The sequence below is a fragment of the Pteronotus mesoamericanus genome, unplaced genomic scaffold, assembly GCF_021234165.1.
Source record: "Pteronotus mesoamericanus isolate MK-2021 breed Mesoamerican mustached bat unplaced genomic scaffold, CSHL_Meso_final contig_20, whole genome shotgun sequence".
NCBI classification, from domain to species: domain Eukaryota; kingdom Metazoa; phylum Chordata; class Mammalia; order Chiroptera; family Mormoopidae; genus Pteronotus; species Pteronotus mesoamericanus.
The window spans coordinates 62,216,830-62,233,234 of NW_026555085.1; the positions used below are offsets into that span (position 1 = coordinate 62,216,830).

Genomic DNA, 16,405 nt, shown 5'->3' on the forward strand with positions numbered 1-16,405 from the left:
AATTGTTATTTTTCAAAGCACCTTGAAGCCAACTCTTTATTGGTAAAATGTTTAATTAAAAATCATTAGATTGAACTGTGACATTTGTACAATGCTTCCAGCTGAATAAAGACAGTGTCTAATGAATGTCCTGGGAATTAAGTTCCAATAAAAATAAATTTTGCCAATATTATAGAAAGAACTCCGAGGGTTGGGGAAAGAATAAAACTTCCTGACTTTCCACCATCTTTTTGTGACTTATTTTTAACTTTAGGAAGATATTATACTTTCAGACCAAATGTTAGGGTTTTCTTCTTTCCTCAGGAGTCCTGGAGGTGGAAGAGTGAGACTGGGAAGGGCAGGAAGAGGTTTCGGGGTGAAGTATTAGATGTGCAAAGCAATTAGAGGTAGATGTGATGTCAAAAAGTGCCCAAATGAGATGGTTATATTTTAATTATAAATTTGAGCACCCCCACTTCAACTACAAACAATTAGGGAACAAACAATTAGGGAACATAGGGCCCACTGATCAAATCTGAAAAGACAGCTAAGTTTTAACATAGGTAAATATGCCCTTGTTGGAAAGCTCTTCATATGTGATATTGACATCCTATGGTATGATTTTTTGCCAGTCTTTGGTCCAAGGAGGTAGCTTCTTTGGAATTGCTGACACATTGGACCTTACAGAATTTATAACAGAAAGAGGCCTGGCATAAGAATCTGTATTTTCATTCTGACTTTACTGGGTGTTCTCTCATGCCTGCCATTTACCTTCTGGATACTTTCATTTCTGTTGTAAAATGAGGATGTTACATAGGTTCAGCAAAAGTTTATTGTGGAAATCAAATACCTAATTCATCGGGTTATTGAAAGGAACAGGAGAGTTAAAGGATGTGGAAACACTATAAAGTGCTATAAGAGCGTTAGACATTATCATTGTAATTATAGTGACCTATTTTCCAAACCCAAATTGGACCACATGGTATGAGAGAGGATTTTTGTGCCACTTCCAAGGGCGAGAGGCAGTCTGCGAAATGTGATTCGGATGCCAGAATATTGAAGTTTCTGGCACATTTTGATGGTTTATGGGAGCAATGATAAAATATTTGAAATAGTGGCTGTTTAGTAAAATTTATGATGTGTGATCACTATAATTATATTTCTTTGCAAAAGGTATTTTATTTCTCATATAAGTAGAAGTTCTTTGGTTTCACAAAATCTCAGAGCTTGGAAGGACTTTCAGAGGCTGTATGTCAGTTTCCCAGTCTAAGTCTCCAAGACAAATGGTGGGTGAAGATTTAGGGGGAAACAAATTTTACAGCTTCCCTTAGCGTGGTATCTTGTCTTATTATTGAATATTCTTACCTCAGAATCTCTCTGTATTTTAACTCTTATACCTTTATTTCTTTGCCTTTTTAAAAAACATAACTGACATAAACTTATGCAGGAAAAGAATAATTCTTTTAGTAGAAAAAGTTTTAAAGGATAACAGTAAAAAAAAGTTGGAAAAAAAAAACCCCCACCTGTTGGAAATCTCTACCAGAAGGAATTAAAACCCTTATGGGCCATAAACGTTAAATTTGTTTCTCCTAGAATACGTTGTTTCTTGGATGATGACTGCAAAAATATATTTCATTTCCTTTGGTTTAGCATCATAATGCATCCATATGATATCTGGCATCAAATTCTACCTAGAAATTTAAAAATTTAAATTATTTATTCATTGGGGTTCTTTGCTTTCTTAATACAATAGTGTATAAGTCAGAGGTAATATTCTATTTCTTGTACTTACACTATAAGAAACTTTGGTGTTTGTTTTCTCTTTCTTTCATCTTGTTCTTGCCTTCATGAAAGGTTTGAGATTTATGGCTTGAGATTTTATAAACCTTTTGTTTTCTACTTTTGCAGTCATATATTAAAACATTAAGAAGTTTATTTTATTCTCAATGGCAAGAAAGGGAATGTTTTAGAGTTTATATTCACCGACATTTATAGTAACTCGAAAATCATGGGATAGATCGAGTTCATATTGATTGTTCCATGAAGCGTCTAAGTTTTCAGCACAAACCATAAACTGAGTGAGGCAGTTACAATGCCTAAATAATGTGAATTTGGTGTTAATAATACAGTTGATGTTTCAGTTTTTAACCAAATGTTTGAAACTTCTGGATTCCATCCCTGGGTTTGGTTCTGAAAGACTGAATGGATTTGCAGCTAGACTAAAACAAACAAATCTACAGGCTGGCTGGGAGGTTACTCCATGAATTGTGCATCTGTAGCTTTTGCGTCACTTCAGAGGTTAGACAGAACCGGAGACAGAGGTGCCCAGATACAAATGGTATAGAAAATTGGATATGGTGGCCAGGAGTTATTATGCACAAGATTTTCTGTCTTGGTATGGTTCTCTTAGAGACTGGGGCAAACAGCACGCAGAACAATAGGATGGGTTGAATTTGGCTTTTAACACTATTGAAATTGTTTTTGTTTTCGTTTTTGTTTTTTGGGGGTTTTTTTTGATGCAAAGTGTAATCCTTATCCATGAAGATTTCTGCTGCCAGACCACTGATGGAGGACCTCAATTTGTGTGCTTAGGGACTGTCATTTTCTAGCCCTGGCACTGAGCTCAGTGAAAGAAATTGGGTGTTAGGGGAGATTGATGTCTCATTAAAGGGATCTCTCTTGATTGAGTAGGGGAGCATCTAGCTGAGTCCTCCTCAGTGGTATTCTAGAAGTTGCTGAGCTTATTATACATATTGATCATATCATCTTTGTGCATTCATGAAAAGAATGTCTATTTAATGTGGACATGACCAGCCATCAGAGAGAATAAATGCCTCACTAGAGCTTGATATGGATGACTGCTGGCTTTGTGGATGGTAACACTGAATCAGCCTGGTTAGATTTTCAAAAATTGCCTGTGCACTATACCAGCACAGATAGACCCAGTTGGAGCTCTAAGCTTAAGTGGGCACTAAAGCACAAACTCTAGCATCCTGTGGGTGGTTTGAAATGCCAGGTTTGTTTTCTTGTGGAGTCAGTAGAGTAATATCTTTAAAAAAAAAATGCAATCCTGCTGAAATCTGAAGTCATGAAATTTAAGAGAACATGGAACTCACACGTTGAGGCTGTGAGCACTCTGGTTTAGCTTGGGTGCTTTGTTTCAGTTATATAAATTATACATCCCAGTGTAATTTAGAAATGGCAGCTTCTAAGGAGAATGAGAAAAGATTTTTCGAGCCACTGAGAAAGTTAGAATATGTGGTTTTTCTAGCTCAGCCCAGCAGGCTTAGGCTAGAAAAGAGATGTTTTCTAGATAGAGATGTTTTTAAAAATTCATTCAACAAACATTCATTAAGCTCTTACTCTGTGGTGTAGGTTCCTTCTTTTTATTTAAATTTTTTTTCCAGCTTTATTGAGCTATAATTGACACATAACTCTGTAACTTTAAAGTGTACAAGGGATTGATTTGCTACATTTATATATTACAAAATTATTACCACCAAAATCATTAGCTACTATCTCTATTCTGTCAGAGTCAACCATCTCTTTTTGTGGTCAAAACATGTAAGATCTACTTTCTTAGCACTACTCAAATATGTGATACAGTATAATTAGCTATAATCACCATGCTGTACATTAGATCCCTAAACTTTTTAATCTGATAACTGGAGATTTGTGCCCATTAACCAATATCTCTCCATTTCCCTGGTAACCACCACTCTTCTCTCTAATTTTTCAAATAGAGATGCTTTAAGGCACACACAATCATTAAGATCATGAACAAACACAGTTTTTCATCTTGCTTCCAGATCTAGCAGTTAATAAATTCATAATACATAGTCACCTGATATTAAGGCTTTAAATCTGATCAAGTGTATCTGTTATTTTCACAGTTTGATATCTATAATAACAACAACAATACTTACATTTAGATATGGATTTATAGTTCAGAAAGTGTTTTCGTACATTATTGAAAATCTGGGATGACTAGTAACCTTAAAGTACTTAGTACTTTTTATATTACATGCCAGAAAACAGTCACAGTGTCTGTTGATTTCATGGAGAATCTGTCACTAACAAAACTTATAAGCAAATTAGGCATTGATTTTTAAAGAATACTCTTGCAAAAGATAAAATCAAAAAGGGAGACCCTTGTGGCCTATTTAGCTTTCTATGTGGTAGTGGCTGACAAATAATTTCTTTGCTGAGATTTTGCTTTATCTGAGATAAGAGTCATGTTAAAAACACATCTAAATCAGAAAGCAGTCCTAATTTACATTAATCTGAGCCACATAAAGGCAATTAATTATTTTCATTTTCAAAATCTTTTCTTGGCTGTTTTTGTGCTTTACCTTTCAGTATTTCAATGTTAGTGTGGGATAAACTTTGCAGAAGAATATGCCGAAAATGACTTTCTGTTCATAAGCAAAACTGACAAATACCTTTTTCCTTATTATCTTTAAATCACAAATGTCTGAAGGCCTGTCATAATTGGATGCATCATCCTGAGATTTAAATGCATTACAGCTTTTGAACATGATTTGAAAAATGAACATGACCCTAGGAGAGGAGGGTCAGTAAATGGGTAGTGCAAACAGAATATGATTTATGTATTTTTTTAAATAGTTATTGATTATATAAGTAAGTAGCCTATGCTTCTCTTTCAGAACTTTGCAGAAAACACCATGAATGAACTTCTTGGCTGGTATGGCTATGATAAGGTTGAATTGAAAGATGGCGAAGATATTGAATTCAGGAGCTACCCTACAGATGGAGAGAGCCGGCAGCACATTTCTGTTCTCAAAGGTAATGACATTTAAGGTCCCTTTGTTCATGCCAAGAAGGATTAACTATCTCAACCTGCCAGAATTGAGTTGCTTTGGGATTCATTCTGTTGATTATGCCAATGGTTGATTTGCATGTACATCCCCCGTAGTGCTTTCCCACAAGCAGAACTCTACAGAATATAAGAGCACAACATAAAACAAAAATAGACACAGCTTGATCTCCTTCCAGCAATGGGAGAGCTAGCGAGACAAGGGCTGAGGACCTTGAGAGCTGTAGTCCTACCCACGAAGTTGTAGAAAGGGGCAATGTTTGTTAACTTCCAGTTCCTTAAGGCCTTTGCTACATGAATTGTTGGGGACTCGTGCTCTTCGTTAAGTGAAATGCTAGGTTTAGATTTTCAGGTTGCAAGAGAGTGTCATGGTTACTTTGGTAATTCCCCCATTGTTTTGGTGGGAATTCTAAATGAAATTCCTCTTCTGTTTTGTGTTTGAAGTTTTCACCCTTCCCACATCCCCACGCCTGTGGATAGGGTAAGTAGAGGAGTAAGAAAGTAGTAGATGATTGGATCCTGTATTATTCTATAAGAAGTTCCTTAAAGCCTAGCTAGAGAGTGGAAATTAGAGGCTCGACAGAGCTGAATCAACATTGATTCTACCAATAGTAACAGTTCCAGATATCTCATGAGCAGAGCGTAGACCCATTGGTGGGTATTGGTATAGATACTGAACTTATGAACCTAAATATGGGATGAATATTTGTTCAAGAAAAGAAGAGGAGTATGAAGAAGCAACCCATTTGGGGCACTTTAATAAAATGTGGATTAAAACTTATTGTGTGCCATCACTGGTAATTTGATCGGTATTTATGCATTGCATTCAAAGTCTATAGGCATAAACTACCTGTTCATGCATTTTGTTTCCAGTCTCTAAGATAGCACTTTTCCTTCTTATATGCCAAGCCTTGAAATGTAACTGAGCTGTCCTGCAGGCATGTGGAATTGAACGTATGTGACAAATTTTATGTTAAGCTTGCTATGAAATTGTACATATCACATTAACAGCAATAGTGTCAATTTCATTGTAAATGAAAAATACAAGTTGTGAGTTTACATTCTATAAACTAATAACTCCTAAAACACTTGGTCTAGGTAATAATCTTTGCCTCTGGGGAATAGGAATGCCAGGATATATGACTAGAGTAAAAAAGTTATTTTCTATGGTTGAGTTTTTTTAATGATTGACATGCAAAGATGTAATTCACAAAGTTCATATCATTGTAAGTTTTCTTTAGTTTAATTTTTGTTAATTTTTAATTGATATTAATGGGTCAATTCAATGAGTCTACCCGTGCAACAATAGCTTTGTCCCTAATCATTTGTTTCTTTCCTGTTGGTTCTTTTGATTATATTATAAGCCAAATTTATAATACACTGGGACCTAATTAACAGTGCTGGGTGGGGGCGGGGGCACTTTTTAAGCTTTCCCCCTGGTAGACAGAGAGCAATACCCGCTATATATCACTTCGTACATGGAAAAGGTTAATTGCCTCTCAATCTTATATGGGCTTTTATCATGCTAAAATTCATCATCATGATACAGTTGGGATATTAGCTATCATAGTGGGGCAAATTATACAGAAACCCATTGAAAATTTATGGTAACAAGCCTGGAAAAGTCCCGGATGATCTGTAGAGTTCTGGAAAAGTCTTTAAAGGTTTGCAAGGAAACTTTGTTACACAGCTGTTTTACTTGAGAAAATGTGGTTATAAGGAAAATAAGTTCTTTTGTCATATTGAATATGATTATTTTTCTTTTGCAGAAAATTCTTTGCCAAAACCAAAATTACCTGAGGACAGTGTTATTTCACCATACAATATAAGCACAGGCTATTCAGGGCTTGCCACAGGAAATGGACTCAGTGACTCACCTGCAGGGTCAAAGGATCATGGCAATGTGCCCATTATTGTACCTTTAATTCCGCCTCCTTTCATAAAGCCACCAGCAGGTAAGTCATTACTGGGGTTTCCAACAATAACGACTTACAGAAAGTTGTTTTAACTATCTTAAAAATAATCTTAAGCACCAGTTAATTTTGGAAAAGACTGTTTTAGAAACTTTGTAGATGAGAAGTGTTAGTGCATGGCTACTTTAAAGCAGTATTGCTATACTAAGCAAATTCCCCAGTCTATTGCTTTCAACCTACAATAAACTTTTTCTACCATTGGCTACAAAAATTTACTTTCCTTCTCTGGTATTACCTGTTAAAAATAAAAAAGAATGAAATAATTAAAAAAAAATAAGATCTACACTTACTGGTTAGCAAGAAAAAAAGTGAGCATGGTTGGTGGTGTCTCAGGGCCAGGGCTCCTCTGAGAGTCAAGAGGAAGGGGCAGTTTTGTAAAGGGTGTGCGGTAGGGTTTTCCTCAATGTTCCTTCTTCTCAATCCACGTAAGAAACAACCTAGATTACCCATCTCTGCCATAGAGTTCTTTCTAATTCTTAGAAAGCTCTTTGAGAGCTTTAAAAAAATGGAGATCTGAATTTCACTTGCATGAAAATATAATCAGTTCTTTTATATTTCCAGACAATTAGATGGCAGTGAGCAGAGCATGATGTGATAATGCAAGCTAGGTTTCAGATATGTTCTATAGAGAGAGAGGAGTTCCGTAATATTGTATCTGGGTTGCTGTAAAATATTGTACTGTAAAGTATGCTAGAAGACTTACTCGCTACACTGGTTTATTTCTTTTGTATATTGAATTGAACAGTGATAAATACTGAGTTTTCATAATAGTATTTATTATAATTTCCTAAAGCTAAAGGTTGTATTTTTTTTAGGAAAGGTAGGTGTTTGGTTATGTTTCCTTAACAGTGAAGATATTTGTAGGTGAAAATTCCTGGCCTTATGGTATAGACATATTTGTACCATATTCTAAGTGTTACTAACATTTTCTTTCATGGTGTGGGCACATTCTCTCGTTGGCCTATACGTTTTAACAGTAAGTGTTCTTTCCTTCTGAGGTCCTCAGATATGTCACTAAAATCCATTTACTTGTCAAAGTCACTTGTAATTGTGTTTGTCAGCTGTATCTGCTAACATAACTTGTGTGTCTTATAAAGTTTGCCTTTTTTACGCCCCATTCTCTGTGTGATTGTTTTGTGAGCCAGAGAGGCCCAAATTTATCTTTCAAGTGCCAAAGATCTATTTTGCATAGGCCAATTTAAAAGAAGAGTGGTGACTAATATTATAAATGAAAGGTTCATGTCTGAGTGTGTGTCCAGTGGCTTAGGTGAGGGGTGATGATGATGAGGGTATTATTCAGGCAGCGGGACTCAGTGAAAAGAACACTGCTTTCAGGTTCAGACTGCTTTGGTTCAAATCTGAGCATGGTCACTTATCAGCTCTGTGAATATGGAGAAATTACGTAAGCTCTCTTCTTCTCAGTTTCCCCATCTGTAAATTGGGGGTCCTAGTTCCATTTCAGGGGATTTGCCATGTCTCTGAGATGAGAAAAGGTAAGCAAAGCTACCTAACATGGTGCCTGCCATACAAAAACCATTTAGTTTTTTCCTCTTTTTTTGTTTGTAGCCAGCCCTAGTGTTATCATGCACATAATTTGTGCATAAAAAGGTGTGCATCCAAATGCAAATTCCCTTCTAAGATTTATTTGAGCAAAAGCAAACAGCTTTAGAAATTAGCATAGCTGAGGCTAACTCGAGTTTGGCATGCCAGAAAACCTGCCCTGGAGTCTCCTGCTGAGCCAGCCACGTGGAATTCAGGCACACAGCTCCTATTTAATTCTAATTCCACATCAGATCAGGAAATAAATATGCAAAGGAATAGAGGCCAAAAATTGAGCCTTGGAAATCTTAGACATAGGAGCTCTGCGGAATTAGAAGCCAGAGTAACCTAACACCAGCGGTTTTATGCTGTCTTCCATGCAACTCCAAGGCGCTCATCTGTTCGAAGCAAAATGGAGGGTAGGACATGTTTAATATTCTGTATCTGCTCTAACCCTGGCTCAGTCCTCCTCCAGGGTCCTATACGACAAGACAAAGATCAGAAAGATTCTCTGTTTTCAAGGACCTTACTCTATTAGTTCCTAAGCACAAATTTAGAGGGGAGATGAGTTTTGATTTAGTCATATTCTCTAGTTCAGGGATTAGCAAACTTTTTCTATACAGGGCCAGATAGTATTTTAGGCTTTGGAGCTGTGCTCTCTCTTTTCACTGCTGAACCCTGCTGTGGTAGCAGGAAAGCAGCCATAGATAATACATAAACAAATGGTCATTGCTGTGTTCCAATCAAACTTTATTTTAAAAAAAAGGCAGGGTGCCTAGTTTGGCCCATAGACCATAGTGTGTTAACCTTTGCATTAGGGTAAGATTGGTAAAAGTCTTATAGCATCTGGAAAGTGAATAGAGTTTCTAAGAGTCATGTTGTGAGCTTTGCCAAGGTCTGCTGTGGAATATTGTAAGGAGAAGCAACAAGAGCAGGAAAAATAGTGGCATTTTCAAGATATGTGGTAAGCTCTGACACATAGTGGGTGTTCTACCAATATTTGTTGAATAAATGAATACTATTCAAATGCCTGTTGAACAAACATAAGACAGTGAGGGCTACTTTGTTGTTCATTGAGAAAACGCTACTGTCTTGTCCAAATTAGTCCCAACATGTCTGATCTTGACCACAGTCTCCCAGACAATTATGTGAGTCATTATCTGTGGATATGTGAAGTCCACAAATTATCTAAAGACTTCTGTCTAATTAATCATTTCAATTCTTTCTTTTGCTAAAAGTTTTACCAGGGCTGTTACTCAGGGTAGTGGAGTTGAGGCGCACTCACTGTCAGTTCTGTAGCCGTATGCAGGTTAACATGGCCTTCCTGAGCGGAACTAATAAATGGTAGAATGGCTAGAAGCAAAAGGTCCGTCGATAATCGGCCCCTGAATAATTTAGAGTTGACTGTGTCATGCAGGCATCCAGCTCTCAGGGTAAGGAAGGTGAGGATTATATGTATGCTTCGGATTCCTGGAAGGAAAGTAACTACTAGTGTTCAAATTATTGTTGTTGTATTATGAACAGGCTATATTAAAATGCTAATAGTAGTACCTATGTTTGTATTAAATCCTTTACAGTTTATGAAACTCATTCATACTTACAATTTTATTTAATTTTTCTTTACGGTTACCCTGGGAGATAGAATGTTAGATATTATTAAATTAAAAACTGAAGCTCAAATAGGTCAGATGACTTTCTCAAAGTCATGTGGTTTCTAAGCATTCAAGCCAAGACTAGTACTAAGGTCTTCTGACTCCTAATCCAGTACTCTTTTTAATATAAAGTTGTGCTTTCAGCATATTTGTACAAAACTTCCCTAGACCTTATTATAAGAGTACTTATTAATCTGCTACTTCAGATTCCCCAGTGACAGGGGATGCAATTTGTTCCTGCAAAAGCCTATTTTTAAAAGTCCACATCTTTTGGGAGGTTCAGATTCTCTAACGCTGAGAATCTGTGGTTCTGTGGACTGGTGAGATGGCCCAGTAGGGGTTCAAACCCTGATTTGGTTTAACAGTGCACCATCATGGGGCAAGCGGCTGCTTCCCCGAGGTACCGGAGGGCTCTGTCTAGCCAGGTGCTGGTTTTAAAGCATGTTCCATGTGCTCAGGCGGGCTCGCCCCTGGACCCCATCCATGTCTGGCAAGCAGTAGGCCCAGTGGAATACTCGTGATTGGGAACATGGTGATACCACACGCTCTTGGATTTCCACTCTCCCTTTGCACAGCTGCATACAGAAGTGTGGGTGTAGCTTACTTCTGTGCCGGGAGAAACTGTTTTTTTTTTGTTCCTGTCCCCCTTTTCCTGAGAGAAAGGGAACTCCCTGGGCTTTGGTGATTACCAGAAGCATTGACCCTCTTTTGGCCACATGTTTGCACCTGATTTCATCCAATTTCCGAAGCTAAGCTGCCCTTCACCGCTCAGAGACAGAATTTGGCCCTTGGTGTAGGGTTTGTGACATCACAGTTGTTACTATGGTAATAGACTTGTTATAAACACAGGATAATAGCCCTGATTTTGCTGGTTTTTCCCCCCCTTTTCAAGCCTTGCAGGGAATTACCATGATCCTTAAATAAGAATCACAGACTTTTTTGCAGACTCTAGGAAGTGGATAAAATAAGGCTTTGCCATACAGAGCAGCCATTAAAAAAACAAAAAACAAAAAACCCCAAAACACTGTTATAAGAATAATATTAGAATATAATTGGAAATATTAACCAACTCTTTTTATGCTAAGATTCCTTTATCCTTGTAGTTTGAACGAACATGAAAACCTTTCTTTGCTAATTTTAAAAATCACAGCATGAGCATAGGCTGAAGTGGCAGAATGTCTATCAGCAAGAGTTTTGAAAGACAACTCAGGTTAATTATATTGTACCTTGCTGTAATTCTTCTCATATCAGAGAGTTTAATATGGGTTTAACCCTTTGGGACTTCCTGCAAAGAGGATCGTGCCAGTAGAGAACTTGGGCTTGGCGGGGAAGAACCGTGTTATAGTGAGTCTCCATCAAAGCACTATGCCTGCCCTGCTGCCCGGCAAGGTTGACTGGTGAAGCAAAGACATTCAAAATGGAGTTTATATAAAATTTTTCAAAAAGACCTTATATTGGTCTTTATTGCTTTACAAGTGAAGCACTCAGCTCCATTAATTGGGTGTCAGTCCTGCAGTGGTTGGGCAGCTTTGGGCCTCCCCACCTTGCCTACCTCTGGTCAAAGTCGCCAGTTGGGACTCGAGTCAGGATCTTTATATCTCAGTCTTAGGCTTGCCCTATGACAACATATTATTCCCGAGAATTAATAAAAAAAAATCAATGAAACTGTTAGAGTAATTTTGTTGTTCACGAGGAAACGATGAAATGCAGTAACGTTTTAAATGAAAGTTTTACTGAGCTCTACTGCAAAAAACACTGTATCTAGGAAGTGACATTTTAGATCTGAGTCTTTTGACAGGTTTTCCCAGAAGTTTACAACTTGCCTATTGTGAGTCCAGAATTCCTCTAAGTCCCCGAATACTTTTAAATGAAATGTGAAAAAAGGAGGGAATACATTGCTCTGGATGCGTTTATGTGGCAGTTTTGAATAAAATGTCTTTTACAAATGGTAAGTGACCATGTTCCTCTCCTTCTCCATGTTCCCACGTGTGAGGTGAAGGGTAGGGTCCATGCACACAGGACATGCAGGTTTGTGTGGAGGGGGATGAGAGCAAGCTCCTAAGACCGGCTTGATTTCCTGTGTGCAGGACCGTCTTGCCTTTCTTTGAAAACAGTGACCGTTTCCTGTCTTCCAGGATGGTTTACTTTCAGTGAGCTTTCCAAATTTGTGTTCAGTCATAGTCATGGAAATATGATATATTTTTTCAAGCAAATCTTGAAATTCTTAAGGGGTTTTAAGAACTGGGCTCCAAGGAACCATTAGCTTAACTGAGAATGTGGAAACATTCACATGATCAGCTAAGCTCTATGTATAAAGTTGAATAACCCACAGTTAATAAGCATGTTACTTTTTGGCTCTTATGATTCTTACATGGAGTCATATAAAAATCATAAGAGCCAAGGAAAGTGGGAATCAGAATGTGGTTTGCATTATTATCATTATTTATTTTATCTGTTATTCAATATTCTTGGACCTTGCATATGAATGCTGTATTCCAAATGGCCATTGAGGAAACAGGATTTAATCAAAATTGCTTTGCTACTTATTTGTGTCCTTTTAAAATATGGTTATTAAATAAAATTACCTACAGTTAATGGGATTTGGATGGCTTATTATTTATGTAGCAGATATACTTCTCAAAAAAGAAAAAAAGAAGAGGTTCACTGAACCCTCAGATTTGGAGCCTTTTCTAAATCACTTAAGACAAGGACAGGAGGAATTATGGTGAATGGCAGGATAGGAGTAGTTAATAACAGTAATGATACAGCCTCATCACACCTAATATTGATATTTTTGAGCACTTACTATGGGGCAGGCTTTGTTTAAATAGATTATCTCATTTAAATTTCCAAACAACTGTGTGTAGGTACTATTATTAACCTTGTTTTACACGTGAGGAAACTGAGACCTGGAAAAACTAAGCAACTTACCTGACACAGGTAATAAGTGACAGAGCTGATATTTGAACCTAGGCTCGATATCTCCTTAACCCATATTCATAACCACTGGATTATCCAAAATGCTATGTCAGTCTTTCAGTCACTTATGTGTTTACTGAAAGTTTTTATGTTGTACCAGGTAACACAAATATATATATCATCATCCCTGCCCACCAAGAACTTAGAGCGTAGTTGAAATATAATCAAAACACCATTCTAGTTTGACTTTGGAAAGTATGTTATGATTTTAGCAGCATTTGGAGGGTGCATGGTGGGGGTAGAAGGCCAGTGGAAGTGGAATAGCAGAAAGTCCTGTTATATTTTTACAGTTGAAAAATGGGATCTGAAACACAATGTAGGCTAGAAGATAGTCATTTAAAATTCAGAGTGATTAAAAAAGACACGAGACCTAAAAATGTTATTTACTAAGATAGGGGTCCTGTTTTACCTTTTTATATATAATTGGAGGTCTTTCAGAAGTATAGGCCAAATTTGGTATGTTCAATCATCCTTAATGCCAAATGGAATGTATAGTTTGAATGGAAAGATTACCAGCGCAAGAACTAGGAGACCTGGGTTGTCAGTGCCAGCTCCTCCATTTACTGGCCGTATAGTCTTGGGGATGTCACTTAGCCTCTCTGAGCCTCAGTTTCTTTGTCTGAAAAATGTATTTAGTTTAGGTAATCTGAAATTTTCTGATATTAATTAAATCCTGATTTATGACTTGTATAGTAAATTTCCCATCTGATTTTATGATTTGAAGAAGTGTATTTTAATAAGCCATAATATGTATTTGTTAATTGATTGAACATATTTAAAGCAAATTCAACTGTGAGTGTAGTTTATGGCAGCCAAGAGTCTGATGAAAGATTTATGCTACTTAGGACAATTTTCAGTGATTGTTAATTTTGCAGAGTGCAAGAGTAAGTAATAGATTTAGAATTTATAAAAAGTGCCAAAAATGTGAAATGTGAGTGAATAAAAAGATTATATCACACATATGTTATTAGACTAAATTATTTGATGTTACATATAAGTAGTGATCACTGAAAGTAATTCTGGAAATTTCTGCAAAGGAGAAGTCACATTATGTCTAATTTAATTTACCAAAACAAAATCAGGAAAAAATAGAAAAACTGAATAGTCCTACATTTATTAAATAAATTAATTAAATCTCTTTTTTTACAAAGAATATTGTAGATTCAGATAGATTTAGTGTTAAATTCTCTAAACATTGAAGAAAAAAATAAAACAAAAACTTCTCCTATTTTCTAGGTTTTTAGAAAACCTCTCCTAGAAAATAGACAAATAAGAAACACGTTTACTAATTTCATGATCCCAGTATGACCTTAATCCTGTCACATGACAAGGACATTAGAAATAAGGAAAATAATAATGTAATAGGGTTACTTTAAATGGAATATTTGTATTCATCATGAACACTGATTCAAACATAATCATAGCAAACCAAAGCCAGTGATATATAGATATAAAAGGATAATACTTCATGATTAATTAGAATTTTTTTAGGAGCATGAGGTTGATTTAAAATGTAAAAAATCAGTCAATATAATTAACTACATTAACAGAATAAAATAAAACCTCATACAGTGTTCTCAATGGATGCAGAAACATAGTTTGATAAAATTTAACACAATAAATTATAACAACTCTGGGCAAAGTAGGAGAATGGAACTTTGGTAATATGACAAAAAGTAGCCACAAAAAACTACAGCAAACATCATACTTTATAGTGAATTATTGAAAGTTTTTCTCTTGAGATCAAGAATGAAATAAAGATGACCACTATCACCACTTATATTTAATTTTGTCTAATTACACAAATAATGTAATAAGGCAAGAAAAAGAAACAAAAAATATAAGATTTGAAAGGTAGAAATGGCGTTTTGTTTAGGAGAGAATGCCTTCCCCACCAATGTAGAGGCAAGCATGGGAGATGTTGTGGGTTTGGTTCCAGACCACCACACTAAAGCAAATATTGCAATAAAGAGAGCCACATGAATTTTTGGGTTTCTCAGTACATATAAAATTATGTTTATACTATGTTGTAGTCTCTTGTGTGCAATAACATGTCTGAAAAAAGTATTTTTTTCCCTTCACCTGGGAACATTTGTTTATTGTTTTTTTAGAGAAAGGGGGAGATGGGGAGAGAGATAGGGAGAGAAACATCAATGTGAAAGAGACATCAATTGGTTGCCTCTTGTATGCACGCCGACTGGGGACTGAACCCACAACCTAGACATGCACCCTGACTGGGAATCAAACCCATGACCTTTTGGTTTACGGGATGATGCTCCAACCAACTGAGCCACACTGGCCAGGGCAAAGTACATATTCAATTAAAAAATGCTTTATTGCTGGTGGAGAGTGTTGCCTGGATATTGATGAAAATGCAATATCTGCAAAGCACAATAAAATGAAGGACACTAACATGAGGTAATACTATTATGTTTAATGAGTTCATTAATCAAGGTCTCTAACACAGTTCATACCCCAAAATCTATTATATTTCTGTATACCAACCAAAAAGAATTTAAAACAAAACTTAAAAGTACAAAAAAAGAGATTAAAAAAATAAAATAACATCAAACCATCAAATACTCAGGGGGAAAAAATCTAACAAAAACTATGTGCAAGATTGTTACACAGAGAACTATAATTGCTGGGAAGAATAAAAGAAGACCTAAATCATTGGAGGGATACACTGTGTTTATGGATTAGAAACTAAATATTCTAAAAAGGCAGATTCTTCTTAAAGTGATCCATATATTTAATTCAATGCTATAAAAATCCCAACAGAAAGTTTTGTGGAAATTAAAATGCTTTTTCTAAAATATGCATGGAGTTGCAAAGGTGCAAGAATAGCTAAGACAAATTTAAGAAAAGAAAAACAAAATTGGAAGATTCATACTACCAGATCTCAACAATTATTTTAAGACTATAATAATTAATTAATAATTAAATACTTTTATTATAATTGTTAATGTTGCTGCTGTTGTTATTCTTCTTGTGACCATACTTTAAATTAGCTTCTAAGAATATATATATATGGCATAAAGTTGAAAAGAATACTTTCTATCTCTCAGGTCAGTTCTCTTTAGTTTTAATTTTTTAGAAGAAACTACAATTATGAAATATATTACATGTTGGAGAAGTGCATAAAACATAAATGTAGTTTTTTATAAATAATGATCCTTGTTGACTCATAGCTTCTTCCTTCCAAGAGGTAACCACTTTTGTGGTAATCATTGCCTTCTTATATAGTCTTAACACCTAAGTAACACCACCACTAAGAAATATAGTTTATTTTGCCTAATTTTGGACTTTAGGTAAATGAAATTGGGGTAGCGTGCTTCCAAGATAGCCCCCAATTATCCTGACCTCCTAGTGGTCTCTGTCTACACTGAATCAGGGATGGTCTGCGTGATGAACTTCTAAGGCTGCCATAAAAGGTTATTGCAGTT

At 36.1% G+C, this 16,405-nt stretch overlaps 1 protein-coding gene across 1 annotated transcript in view; it reads left to right on the plus strand.

Moving 5' to 3' along the window:
- Window positions 1–16,405, plus strand: part of SOBP (sine oculis binding protein homolog) — a 158,455-nt gene that overhangs the window by 8,788 nt on the left and 133,262 nt on the right. The window contains exons 2-3 of the mRNA XM_054569791.1: window positions 4,647–4,785; window positions 6,586–6,771. Coding sequence (XP_054425766.1) covers window positions 4,647–4,785; window positions 6,586–6,771 — 325 coding nt within the window. The remainder of the gene's footprint in view (window positions 1–4,646; window positions 4,786–6,585; window positions 6,772–16,405) is intronic.